Genomic DNA, 14,341 nt, shown 5'->3' on the forward strand with positions numbered 1-14,341 from the left:
TGTCTGTTGTTGCCAACTCTGAAACATGCCGTTTAATACATTTCTTATCAATATATTTCTACCATAATGTCTCTATCAGATTCATGGAGTGACATACAAACACTAAAAGTAACTTAATATTTATTTGGTTGCTCTTTAATTCTACATACTTTGTTCAATAATGGGAAGTTAAACTGAAAACACAATAATTCAATCATTTTTAAAGGCAAAAAAAAAAAAAAAGTATTTTTACCAAATGCTTTACAACCGCTATTCCAAATTAACTTCACAAAGTTGTGGAATGATTTAAGACAGGGGAACAGTCATACATGTTCAAGTAGTCGTAAAAAAAAGTGTAGCTTTATGCAAATGACATTGATCCCAGACAAGATGTCACTGAATCAAAACAGACCTAAAATGAGAGGACGGTGGAGCACCTGGAGGTGATGTCCCGCTCCATAGGATTACTCATGACAGTGTCACTTTACGGTGACCTAAAAGATTGTAAAACATATCACCAGGAAGTGGCCTCAGTCTTTGTTAAGGCGACATCAAAACCTCCATTTCCAGTAACGTGTGAGGAGCCAGCTCCTTAGCACAGAGTAAAACGTCCATCTTTAACCTCGCATACGTCAAACTGTTCACTTTTCCAAAACAAGGATGGAGGGCGATGGTCAAGCAAACAACTTTTTTCAGGATTATAAAACATAGTGCAAAACAAGGAGTGAATGATTTTTCTAATCATGTCTGGGAAAACATAAATGTCAGTTACATAAAACTACTAATGAAGGTTTTTTTTCTTGGTTTTTTTTTTCCAAATTTACTCTTTTAAAAATAAATACTACACAAAATGAAGAAATAATTATTTATACTGAGGACACATTGGACATCAAACACATTATGTAACTGTAGAATAACAACAAAAGGGGTAATTGCACTTTTTAATCTCCTTAACTGCGCTGAGCCTCGAGGGTTATTGGAGTTTCAGAGGCATGAAAAGCAACAGCTCCCTCAGCTCATATCAGGTATTGAAATCATAGACTCCAGATCTCATCATTGTGGGGCGTATACATCGGTAGAAAATGCAACTGAACAGAAGCACAGATTTCATTTATTGCTGCCTAGCAGTAATCGTAAGGTATGAAGGACTGATGCCGCTCACCGGTATCAAAGACGGGTTTGAAAAAATGTGTTGCTGGAATGTCTCCAAGGCTCACCGTGAGCCTGGTGTTAGGATGTCTCCACATCTACGACGGCATTTACAGCGACTGTAAGCCCAAAACGCCCTGAGAAATGTACCGCTGCCTTTGACTGCACCTTCAGCTCCATACCAGCAGGTGGCGTTCTGGCTAACTTATTAGTGGGGGGAACTATGACTGTGACAAGTGTAGAAATGCATTACAGATGTAAACAAAGAAAAAAAATCTTTTTTTTAATTTTTTTTTTATAAAGATCTTGTGCTTCACTGTCACAAAGTTCCCACTTTGGAAAATTCTGCTAAATTTTACACAGATCGCACGTTAAAGATGTTGGAAATGTGCGATGAGAACGAGGTTGGATGAAACGGTCGAGCTTTAGAGGGGAGGATCTGCACCGCCTGCAGACGGGGAGCGAAAGGGAGGCTGAAATTAGACAGCTGTGGATTTCCCAAGGTGTGGAAACATAAAGCAACATCACAGAAACTGCTCCAGGATCAGCACATGATAAATACTGCGCCAATGGCTCCATAGCATTAAGCAAAGCTGTTACTGCCCACAGGCGCTTCTTATTTTATCAAAACATCGGAAATGGTCTCACAATTTCCCTTAAATGCATTTAAAAAAAAAAAAAAAATCTTTTTCCCCCCAATCACGTTTTAAAAAAAGCATACATTCTCAAAGTTTTCAGAAACTTGTGTTGGTGTTTTGACTTTGTGTGCCTGGATTTCCCATCGGGGGGGGAAGAACCTGGTCGAAACATATCTTTTCCCCTCGTTTCTTTTCGCGTAATCTAAACCCCAGTTCCTCGTTCCTGGACGTCCACGGGAGTTTTGACATGTGAGCGCGTGTGAGGAAATCCATTGTCCACAGAACATCTCTGCATTTACAACAAACCGGTCTTAAAGAAAGGAGCAAAATTACAACGGGGAGAGTTTTTGTTTTTTTTAAAGTTGGGCCTTTAATAAAAAGTGCTTTTTAAATAATGTTCAGATGAGCGCCTGAGTGGATCCAACGCTCGGTGCTACATACTGATCAAAACTCATAGGAGGTAAAGATGGACAGGTCCAACACGCCCACAGGCAGTCTCTCGGTCCTGCTCGTGCAGAAGAGCACGTACAAGTGTGTGTGTGTGTGTGTGTGTGTGTGTGTGTGTGTGTGTGTGTGTGTGTGTGTGTGTGTGTGTGTGTGTGTTTGGGATGATTCCAGGATACAGCAAATAGAAAAATGTTCTGGTCCTACAATGTGGAGGTGGTGGTTGGGACAGAAGAAAGACGTGATCCAACCGTCTGTCGGTTTTACAGGTGTCCTGTCCCTCCTCTGCCACCCAATACTTCCGTGATGGTCTCTCTCTCTTCTATCTTCACGTATGTGGAGATTCCGCCACCCACAGACGTGGTCTGAGAGGCCTTCAGACCTGGAGAATGTCCATGCAGTAATCCTCTGTCTCCGTGTACTGGGAGGAGTTTGTGTCTGACTGAGTCGGAGCTAGAACTTCCTTGCTCTCTGAGCTTGGCTCCACCAGAGGTGGTTTCTCCAGCGTGAGCTTTTTATACGTTTCCGGCAGGTTCTGGACATATATGACCCGGTTGTAAGCCTTTAGTCTCCGCCATAGATGAATGTAGACTTTGCACTGGACGTACATGAACACCAGTCCGCCTGTGAACCCGATGGCCACCACCACCAGCTTGGTCCAGAAAGGCCACTCCAGGATTCCTGAGAGAGGAGACAAGGAAAAGTGGCAAAATATCAAAAGAAATCTTCAATTCTAAACCATGTTCATGAATAGTCCTTGTTTAATTATCTATTCAAAGTGAGCTCTACATCTACGTGTTGTTTACTGGAGCGGAGCAGAAAGGATGGAGGGGGTGGGGTGGGGGGGGTCATGGTGGTGCAGGGGAGCTATAGTAAGGGGAACCTTTTCACAGTGCAACCCACCAATCACAGCTCCATCAATAGAACATCTAGATATGATAAAGAATCAAACAGAAGCAGCTGCATTTTAATTAAACTCAAGTGAAAAACAGTGAATTATAGCAGATCCGAGTCCTTCCTGTGGTTCCTGAGGCAGCTGCAAATGCTAAACTGCTGATGTGTGAGGCTAAAGAGCAAATTTAGGATGTGTGCATCCTTACAAGCTGCCGAATCATCTGAAAAGATGTTTATTCAATAAGATTTTTCTACTGTGGCATTAACTAAGAAATACGAGACCTCATTAATAATGATTCTGTTATCTGCTGGATAAAAGGTTTGATTTAAGCTCCCAGTGTATAAGCATTGAATCAGTAAATTAACACTGTGAAAAGTAAAAAATAAATGCATAGAAATGTTTGCAGTAATCAGAGCAGGAAGGGGAGGGGGGGGTGTCAAGAGCAGTGGTAAAAGGACTGGGTAAACTGGATAGAAAGACAAGGTCAAAAGGTCAAAGATGAAAATGTTTACCTGGGATTCTTCCGTCTGCATGAGTAGAGAAAGTGTAAGTATCATGTGTTACCGAGGACACACAAACAGATCGATAAAAAAGGCAGAATGCAGAAATTAAAAGACAAATATTACACTTGCACACCTTACAAATGTCATTCAGCATGCGACCATTAACAATGAAACATGGACCAGGGCACTTTGGTTATAATTCTGCACCTCTGAGGACCAAACAGGACCCCTGACCCAGCAGCTTTGATCTGTACGCTACACGTGTAGCTTTACAGACACGTGGATGATCTGGTGACGCATGCGGATTTGCAGCTGAATGGAAGACATTTAACGCTACGTCTGACACGAAGAGTAACGCTACATCAGCTTGCGTGTGTGTGTGCGCGTGTGTGTGTGTGTGCTGACCTCGTTTGATTTCGTCTGCCGTCCTGTCGATAAGCACGTAAAGCGACCACACCACGCAGGTGATGGCGATGACGTGGAAGGTGACGGAGCACACGATCTTCCGCCTCTCGCTCGCCGTCATCTGGAGCTTCTCCCACTGCGGGTGGAGAACGTTGGAGGACGTTAACCAGCGACCACGCTGTCAAACATTTCAGCATTTTCCCCGGAAGGACACGACGTGCTCGGCTCGTGCGTGCAGGGGTGTGACAGAGCCTCGCACCTCCTAAGTGAGGAGCTGTTGTGGTGCAGATGGAGCTACATGCTTGACACTTCATCCTCGTCTTATTAGGAATTTCTTGGCCAACATGTGTTCAACGGGGGAATTCAGAGGCCATCAAGAGAGGAGCTCGTGCTCCAAGTTTGTTGTTTGGCTAATGAAGGAAGGAGCAAATTTTAATTAAGAGCCTCCTGCTATCTGCAGCCTGCAGCGGATGATTAAGAGCAAGGCACTTCTGAGCGGGGACATTTTGAAGGTTTAAAAGCTCAGGGCCACGCTGTTGCTCGAAGCAGCTGGAAATGGTACAAAAACGAAGGCGAGCATTGGCGCCGCGCAGACATCAGTGGCTCTCACCTTGCGCAGCGGCTTGAGCTTCGTCTCCATGATGAACTCGTATTTGCAGAGCTCGCAGCAGCGGGTGTCGGAGCTCTTGATCCACTGCTGAAGACAGAACTGGTGGACGAAGCGCAGGCTGCCCGTGCAGTGGCATGGCGTGATCAGGGGGCCCTCGTCGCCTTCACAATGACAGATCCTGTGGGAGCAGGAGGACAGAATCAGTGGTGGGCTGAAGCAGAGGAACGCTGCTGGGCAATAACAGATGGACGCCAACGTTTGCCCTTACAGGCATGACCGCTCATTTAAAGACAAGCAGCTCGGTCGAGGTTAAGTTGTTGGCTGGAAGTAACGGCTAAAGTTCAGCCGCGGCCCTTTTTGGTGGCTCCGTAGCTACAAGGTGTGATTGATCGGCAGCACTCGGGAAGTCGTTCCTGTTTGGAAAACCGCAGCGGATCTAGTAAAAACCTGCATGTGTGTCTGTGCAGCTGATCCAGACTGGACACACACCCTCGCCAGTGCTTCGGCAATAACGAATGAGACGCTATCAAAGTGCTGCTCGGTCCATTTCGAATTAAAGGCTTGGGAAACCTGCGGTGCCGCATTCATGGTGTGTTTCAAAGCCGCAGCCAACTAAAGCAGACGGCTGAGTGGAAAGGGTCAAAGCAAACGGGTGTTGCCAGAGCAGCCCAAGTCATGCGGACATCAGAGAAAAGCTCTCTCGGTCACAGAGCTGCTGCCGTTTAATCATCCACCACTCAACCCTTTGGATGAGGCGGTGAAGGTCGACGACAGACCTCCACACTAAACTATCGGTCTTTCTAACAGGAGGGAAGGAAGTGAAGACAGAGACGCTTAAAAAGGGAGAAGAAGGTGGGAGGAGGCGGTTTAACAGGGTTTAAAAGTGCCGATCTAGGGAGGAGAAGCGCACATGCGCACCTCTATTCTCAGACTGAGCCGCCCGAAGTGTTTCAAGATTAAGAGACTAAATTAACAGAGGAGGATTAATAATAGATGGTTTACTCTGCTGTCTTAACTGCAGGGGAGGAGGCGGATTAAGGAATAAAGGTAGCACAAATAAAATCTTTGGAAGAGTTGATTCTCCTTTCTGGCTTTTGATTTTAAAGATCCTAAAGGCTGCTTCTCTTTCAGACGACTGGCGGGAACATCAGCCTAAGCAGCCGGAGCCTTGAAGCTCACAATAATGGTGAAACTCAGCTGGTCGCTGAGCGGCCATTTTGTCCGTTAGCTAAAGATCACAATGGCGCAGTTAAGTGGTCTTAATAAAAAGGTGTGAAGTAACAAGCACAGAACTCGAGGCTAAAAGAGCCCTAAAAGGTTTCACGCCTGCGGAGGCATCAAGGTTATTTTCTTTCTCTCCTGTCCCTCAATTATAAAACATTCAGCTGCTTCAATAATGACAAATCATCTTTGTTGAAAAAGAAGATACGCAGGAGGTTTAGCAGGATCTGTAGGAGAGTGCACCAAGGAAAGAGCTGGATAATTATTTACTGCATGCAGGTGCACACATGCGCACACACACACATGCGCACACACACACACACACACGTGGCTGAACAGGTGACTTCAGCCTCACGTTTGACGCCACCTGACGCCCAACTGTGTGTGCACGGTGAGGGACTACGCATGCTATTTGAAGCCAATAATCTCCCCGCTGATCTCTGGTGCTCACCTTTCCAAACCTGCTTGTGCGTCTCCGTCAGCGCCTGGATTAGCTAATGTGTAATGCGGATAGAGGCGCATGCACGGACCGCGGCTCAACAAGCACAACAAACAAGGGACATTCCTTCGGGTTTCCAAGCCGACCCTCCTGCTGAAAGCTGCCGTCAGGAGCTGACGTGGGGCATGGATGGCAGATTCACCATCTACTGTTCAACATTACTAATACCACCCGCTGGATGAGAGAAGGGTTGGAATGATGGTGTTTGGGGTCAGACAGAAATGAATGTGTGGATTTGAGCATTTCTGAGTCAGGTTCTTCTCATTAGCAGCTTTAATCCAGGCGGAGGGGCCGAACACTGCTGCCGGGACTGGATTCTCACACTACTGGACGCAAAGCACTCCACAGGACTCTAGGGTTGACTGCCATGTAGGGGGTTTTCTGGGCTCTACCAAGTCACAGGAGGGGTGGGTGTGGACTATACCATCCAGACATCCAGTCACCCACCTGCAGCAGTCTCCTGACAGTGAGTAAAGTGACTGCGGACCTGACTTCTCTGTCAAAGGGCAGGGGTCCAGGTCGTTGTCCTCATCCATGTAGCACAGGGGGGCTGCCCCAGCCTTGGTGACTGTTGCTGGGGTCGTTTGATGGGCTTCAGGAGCTCGACTGAGCTGGTCTTCCTCACCAATGTCTTCATCTGCCAGCAGCTCCTCGGTGGGGAAGCCTAACTCACCATCTTCCAGAGCACTGGAGGACTTGGTGATGTGGAGGTGGGAGGTGTAGCTGCCCAGCTCCGAGCACTGCAGGCTGGCTGAGGTGGGGGAGTGAGAGAAAGGGAAGAGGACGCGGAGGAAGCTGGAGCTGTGGGAGCGATGGGAATGTGGCTGGTTAACGGACAGGAGCGGAGGGGCGATGATGGTGGGGTCTGATGGGCTGACGGGCGGGTTGCCCAGCATGTACTTGTAGTTGTTGGTGAAGGATGGGACTAAGTGTGGGGGGGTGGGCGCTGAGGTTGAATATGGGTTTTGTGGCGTGGGGGCCGGCGTCAGCTTGCCGTGGAGCATCTGCGTTGGTCGTTGTGAACTGGAGGGCGGAGCAGGTTCAGCCTTCAGTTCCAGCTCTCCCTCGGAGCAGGTGCGGTCTATGAACCGCAGACCGCGACAGAGGCTGTCCACGCGCTGGCCCACGTCGTTCAGGGACAAGGAAAACCGGAGCGGGCTGCCGGGGCGCATGTTCACAGACAGGGGGCGGATCAGGGTGAGCCAGTCTCGCGGTTTGCCATGTTTGGGGGCGGGAAGCATGTCTGTGCAAAGTGTGGTGACTGAAACACCCTCTGAACCTGCCCCCGTTTTACCGTTCGAGCTCAACAGCACCACCGCGGTCTTCTTCTGACCTTCCTGTTCCTGACTGCTGCCGTAACAGAACGTGCGTGCGCGCATTGATGATAGCGGAGACCAACAAGGGGAGAACAAAGGGAAGAAATGGGGAAAAAAACATTTAAACAGAGAGAAATTCAAAGAAAATGGAAACAAAGGATTTGGGGGCTTTGCTGCCGCCGGAAACAACCCCAATCGACAAGAAAAAAAAAATCATCCCTATGGAAAACCGGGAATTTAGACAGGACTCGGGGTTCAAAGTAGACCAGTATCAGAGCTAAGGTTGTCCAGAGCGGAGTCAGGGTGAAGGAGATCATACCTGCAGATGTCCTGACTGGAGGGAGACACCGACGTCCTGGAGAAACTGCACGGAGCGTTGACGGAAGTGGGGCTCCCCGCCTGTTGAACACACACACACCGACTTTTAACTGTGGCAACACAAAGCGCGGCACGGTTCAACCGACTGTGTCAGTGGATCAAATCCCATCTCCACAGTCAATCTGCCGCACGATTAAGGGATAAAACACAGTATTGGTGACGCTTTTTAATGGAAAACAAGCGGCGCCAGAAAATGGCTGCGTCTAAACGCGGCCCGCTGCAGAGGGAGCCGCTGTCCTCCAGCACTTCGGGGTGGAGTCTGGTCCTGCCCCTAAGGAGAATCCCTAAACAGATACATCTGCCAAAATGAGGCTGCTGTCATCCAAACACCATCTGCACCCCCTGCTCCAGCAATATTTAGCTTCCACAAAGATGCAGGTTTAGACGGAATAAACGGGATTCATCTGAAAAACATTTGCACCGGTTGTTATGGAATTGAACTCAGCCACATAATCGCCGAGATGCTGCGTGTAAAGATGTTAACTGCTGCTGCAGTCACTGGGCGTCAGATGGTGTTTGGCCTGTTAACAAAGACAGCGTGGGGGAGGTGGGGGGGGGGTCTGGTCATTTCAATAATAAACTAATTATCTATTGATTTCACTTCAAACTAAAGGGGGTTTTATTCCTCACAGCCTGACGAAGATCGATAGGAAATTCAATGTTGGCCTTTGCCCTTTAGCCTGTTTTTTGAAAAAGCAGAGCTTCTCGTTTTACGTGCCGCTCTTCTCCTTCCATTTGTTTTTAATTATTAATCAGTGGTTATAGATTCATCAGACCTTTGAATTCCTTCCTCGGACTGAGGGGACAAAACATAAAGCTTTGTTGGACGCTCCATGAGCGTGGACCCGAGCTGAACAGCAGCAAAGCTGGTGCTAAACCTGCTTCTTTTGGATATGAATAAGGAAAAGATGCAGATTAAGAGTGATGATCAGTCCAGGCCGTATTTTAATCCTCTGTAAATGAAGATGTCATTCCAGCGCAGGCTCGCCTTTATTCATCACCATGTTAGCATGTTGCGTCATGACTACACAGGATAACTATCAATTATTAACTTCAGATGTAATAAACCGGTTTCCCAGAAGCTGCTGGGAAAATATCGCCTGGAATTCAGACTTTGATTCCAATTAAAACAGCAGATCCCTGCAAAGACTGTTTACTAAGACGAAAGCTAAATGTTAAGGATGAATTCCTGACTCAGCGTTTCTCTGCTGGGCTCCAATCGCTCTCTGATTAAATGACTTTAACAGGTAACATCTGCACCTCAGGCTCTGGTGGCCCGGCTGTTTGCCCGGGAGCTGGTCCAATCCCAGAATCAGCTGGAACTGAGAGACATTTTGTCTCGCCGGCAGATGTTTGAATGACCACGAGCCTGCAGAGCTGCGCGCTGCTGCGTTAAGTGCGGTAGTTTAACGTCCTCCCAGGGTTGGAGGCGGTTTTCTGGTGCAGTTAAGCCTCTTCCCAACGCCTGCCAGAATCTCAGTCCGTCAGCTAAGAGGTCTGCTTTCATATTCCGCTGCAGCCTCATTTCTAGGTGTTTGGCACCTCTTCTTCAGCCAAATAACAGATAAAAAAGCTTTGAAGGCAGAGAAATCAATAAAGCAGACTTGGAACTATTGCAGCTTGTTGTGGAATTCCAATGAAACCATTTCATCTCCGGCTGAAGGCTGCAACTTATTTTCTGTTATGGTATTAATCCCTGTTTGTGTCTCATGACAGTCATTACAGGGGGAGCGCCACGGGCACGCGAACGCTGAGTCATCCGCCGTTTGAATAACAGAAACGCCCAAAGTCAGCAGCTAAAAATGACCACAAACACCAAGCCTGGAGCGACCGGAGCAGATCTAACAGAATAAGTTTGGGCTTTTCCCACCAGAAATGCCAGAAATGTGGTTATTTATGCGATAAGATACTTTTTGAAGTAGGTCAGCGATTGGACGCATTCAATTTCGAATTTGATGCGACAGGAGCCAGCGTGACCCAGCTCCAGCCGGTCCGGTGCTAAGCCGTGCACACGTTTGGTGCATGAAGACACCAGACACGCGCACGGCTTTGTGGAAAATGAGTGAAATCGAGTCGTGTTTGAGAATACCGAGATTTAATCAGCAGGGTCATGACCCCGTGAACTTTAACTGAACATCACCTCAGAGCCCAGGAACTTCTGGGCCACGGAAAATCTATAAACACGTTCCTGGCAAAGCTGCAGAGAGTCGCGAAAGGGATCACACACGGATCAAATATTATGGTCTGTAGTCCCACAGAACAGTTGAAGGAAGAGCAGTTGTGGGGAAATGATGTCAGCCTAAATGTCAGAGGTTTTGGGGGGACCTGCTAGGGTCAAACCGGCGATTTTAATCCCCCGGTGGACTCGTTTCTGCATAGATTGATTAAAGCTGATTTTAAAGCTGCCAGTTTTCTGCATCTCCACATGGAAAGGAGCAGAAAACACCAGCTGGCACCGAGACTGTCCCTTATGAATCGCAGCTGTCAAACTGAGCAGTCTCGTCCGCATTTTCTGCCTGTTGCTCCCACCCATTTATCAGCCCAACGGCGCCGCGGACGAGCGCCGTTGCACAAAGGAAGTCCACCCTCTCTTTATGGAAGCCTCCAGCACCCACGTTATTGATGTGTCCCACAGAAAACGACCCCCGATTATCTCTAATGCAATAACAGTTACTGGATATCGGCTTCGGGGTGTCGGGTGCAGCTTTTCCTGACCGGTGAAGCCACGTTTTCAGCCGATTGTTGCTCCTGCACAGACCTGAAAGGCATCACATACGTGTCGCTCGTGACCTTGCAGCAAAGGTCGGCGCGCTGAGACGGTGCCGATTGTGAAACGCCGGTGTTTAACGTACGCAGAAGCAACATTTGTTTCTGAGTAAATGGAGACGAAAGGGAGCGGCCAACAGCAGAAGTTTGTAAAGTCGGTCTGACTTTCAGGCTCAGCGGAGTTTAAAGACACGTCTGCTCTCCGGCGGCTGATCAAAGGAGCAGCCGATCGGGGTGATGCGAGAGCGAGCGGGTTATCTTTCAACTCCGCCGCACGTCTATCTGTCCCGCAGATCTGTCATCTCTGCCCGAGTCGGTTATCTGCTCGTTCTCTCGCCGAGGTGGAGGGAGGCCGTGCATCATCCTAATTTTTCATTCGCGTGTGCTCTGCTCACCTTTGATATATTGCTGGACCTGCTGGCAGAATGACCCAGGGGCTTTTCATTCTGGAAGAAAAAGAGGAAAAAACAGCTCCAGTAAGTGAAAGCACCCATGCAGAAATGTATGTTTCCTATAGGTACGATCTACGCCGTGACCAGGTCAGATGAAATATTGACATTTGAACGACAGCAGTGAGATGCAGCTTCGCTTGCAGCAGGGTCAAACAACAACCAGCTTTGAAGCAAACTAAAGACGGCAGAAGAAATAATTGTTCCAAGATGCTGTTAAATGGTTTTCAACACTTTTTACAGTGTAGCAGACCAGAGATCCACGAGCAAGCTGACGGAACCTAGTTCTGTGACCCCACTGGCTGCAGCGTGGATGTATCAAACCTCTGCAGGCAGCATGGACTCAAAGTGTGACACACATGGAGCCTAGAACAACTAAAACGGTCATCTAAGTGATGTCAGAATGGAGCTGGTTGGCCTCCTACAGCTTGAACCACAATTTCCAGATAAAGTGGCACAGAACATGAGACCAGACCAACATCAGAAATATCTTTCAGAAACCAATAATATCTGTTAAAAACCCCACAAAAAAAACAAGAGCCAAAGTTTAATCAGGCTACGGACAGAACAACGACGTTCCTGTTCTTCTGTCAATAACATCTGACAGCTTTACAGCACTCAGAAAGATAATAGACACACTGACTCTTTATTTCCCAACAAGGAAGTTGTGATAGAATGCAGCAAAGTCTCATTTCTGAGACATGTCACGCTGCTCTGGAATGAGATAAAACAAACAAGCCGATTACACAACTCAAAAATCTGCATCTTAAAACAAACCTTCTCAGGGTGTTTGTGTGGCTATCTGAGGCGAGTAACACCTCGCAGACTTAAGCCGTGGTTCTGGGATGACTACAGGGTTCCTCAAGGAGCGGCCAATCCCAGACAGAGACGGGGTCACGCCAGGTCACGCATGCAATCACCATCAGCATTAATAATCCACCAGAGCCAAGTTATTTATTACCCAGAAAGCTGCAGAAAGCTCTCTCATAATGTGTGATTTCTTTAATGAATGACCTATTAGAATATCTGACATGGTGATACTGCACTGCTAGTGCTAGCTAGCTAGCTGCTGCACGGAACTAAACTGAATTGAATTGTCAACAGTGTTTACAAATTTCATTTCTGCATCTAAATCTCCTCAGAACGGGCCCGGCCGAGAGGAGCAGCAGGCTACGGACGCACAGAGACGGAACACAACGTATGCTTGATTACTCCAGGGCAACGCTTGCGTCTCTGCCCGGGGTAGTTTCCATGGCGACGGAGGACCGCTACCTGCCTCGCTCCATCCTTGTTTTCCTGCAGCGTCATTAAAGACCGACGCGCCAGGTGTGACACGATCCGGGTTTGCGTCGCACGCTGATGCTCTGCCGCAGGTTCGTGCCAACGACGGTGATTCTAAAGGTCCTGCGTCGGCACCTCCAACTGCGGTTTCCGAGCGAGATCGAGACAGAAAAATGACACGTGAGGATAATGAGGCAGAGACAGAGGATTGGGACTAAATAAACGACCTTGTCCTTGAGCCTCTCCGGGCCAAAGATGTGGCCCGGCTGCAGGTTGGGGGTGATTTAAGTGGGGACGATTCAGACACAACAGAAGAGTAAAAAGGAGCTCAGATCTATTTAAAGAGGATGATTTCAGAACTTTCCGTGTGACCTGGAGCTCAGGAGTCGCCGTCGTCGCCACCTGGATCGCAGCGGCGAAACCGCCTTCGTCTGCATAATCCTGATAAAGAACGTTTGGCTTGGCAGCCCACCGTGTCGCTCCCTCCGCCTCCTGCCTGTTCACAACCCCCTGCTTTGATAAAACAACTTTCAGGCTGCAGCTTGTGAGAGACGGAAGCTTAAATTAGAGTACAGCAGAGGAGAGGAGGTCACGTTCAGAGGATATGGCTCTTTTTGTTCCCTCCATCCACAGGGAGGCTCAAACTACGGTGAATTTAAAAGTGGCCCTTTGAAATTGTCTGTCTACAATATAAGATTTGTAACCCTTAAATCACGCGCTGCTCTGTAAAAAGATCAAGACAAAGACAAAGATTTTATATTACACCACAATTGTAATCTGCTGATATCACAAAGAATTCAACACGGTCCAAGTTAATCTCTCCTCTGACCTCTTGAATATCCTATTTTTTTGGTAATTTACTCGTTTCTCTGCATAACCTGAGATCTGCTCACCTGCTCCAACAACCATCTCAGTAGATCCAAGTTTGTTTTAAACGCATCAATTAGTTACAAAGAGCCAAAAATTAGGTGGCAGAAAGGCCTGGAGAGGACATTTAATCTTGGGAATGGAAAATAATCAAAGACTTTGAAGCAACTACAGAAATATAAATACCACCTCCACAACCGAGTGTCGTTAGAGCTTTGAAGTGGTGAATAATTATCTCATCAAAAATCTGTTAATAACAAAGAACATCTTGGAACAAATGAAGAGAAGCTGGTGCAACTACAATAGTGTTTTTGTTTCCAGGCCACTCCAGTGAAATGGCTTAAATAATGCTCGCTCGCTCCTTTTTTTTTTTGGTTTTGAGTTTGAAATAATGTGGTTTTGTTAAAAGCTGTGTCACTAGCGCCATTAGCATCTTCCTATTCATGAAGAAATATAGCAACAGCAAATATCACAGCAAGAACCACAGAGGCAAATGTGTTAAAGAGGTTGGAAAACAACGAGGAGGAAGAGTTCTTCATCAGTGTCCAGCTTTCATGGCCTTGTTGTGAAAAGGTCCAACTCCTCTGTGCTGCGTCCAGGTCATTTTCCCTTCAGCTGGGACAAATTTAATCCTCATATATGGACCCTTCCTTTAAGTTCATGTGTAAATGCGGCTACAACCGCTGAAACACGCCCACTAACATTTAAAGTGGAATTGGACATAAGACAAGGAAGAAAGAAACCGGTTGATCAAAACTCCCTAACTGTCAGATCCACCAGAAGCTGCCCTCCCCTGGCTGCACCCTCCCTCCCACATCAAAACCAGTTGGAGAACTGGTTGGTTGGCATGGCTGAAAGGGCCAAGAGGAGAGCAGAACCGCTGAGCCCAAAGGATCAGAGTGATTCTACAGTGTCGGGGGGGGGGGGCGCATGAATGTTGT

The 14,341-nt window shown here is 47.5% G+C and overlaps 1 protein-coding gene across 2 annotated transcripts in view; it reads right to left on the reverse strand.

The window, feature by feature from the left end:
* Positions 1–103: 103 nt before the first annotated feature.
* Positions 104–14,341, reverse strand: part of marchf8 (membrane-associated ring finger (C3HC4) 8) — a 36,549-nt gene continuing 22,311 nt past the window's right edge. Inside the window, exons 3-9 of one of the 2 annotated variants that reach the window (XM_029835673.1) lie at positions 11,199–11,249; positions 7,979–8,058; positions 6,791–7,693; positions 4,624–4,801; positions 4,014–4,149; positions 3,618–3,632; positions 104–2,891 (exon numbers count right to left, since the gene is read on the reverse strand). In XM_029835673.1, coding sequence (XP_029691533.1) covers positions 2,587–2,891; positions 3,618–3,632; positions 4,014–4,149; positions 4,624–4,801; positions 6,791–7,693; positions 7,979–8,058; positions 11,199–11,249 — 1,668 coding nt within the window. In that variant the 3' untranslated portion in view covers positions 104–2,586. The remainder of the gene's footprint in view (positions 2,892–3,617; positions 3,633–4,013; positions 4,150–4,623; positions 4,802–6,790; positions 7,694–7,978; positions 8,059–11,198; positions 11,250–14,341) is intronic. The other variant, XM_029835672.1, reaches the window with a different exon arrangement.

This window comes from Takifugu rubripes, chromosome 4 (assembly GCF_901000725.2).
Source record: "Takifugu rubripes chromosome 4, fTakRub1.2, whole genome shotgun sequence".
Lineage (NCBI taxonomy): Eukaryota > Metazoa > Chordata > Actinopteri > Tetraodontiformes > Tetraodontidae > Takifugu > Takifugu rubripes.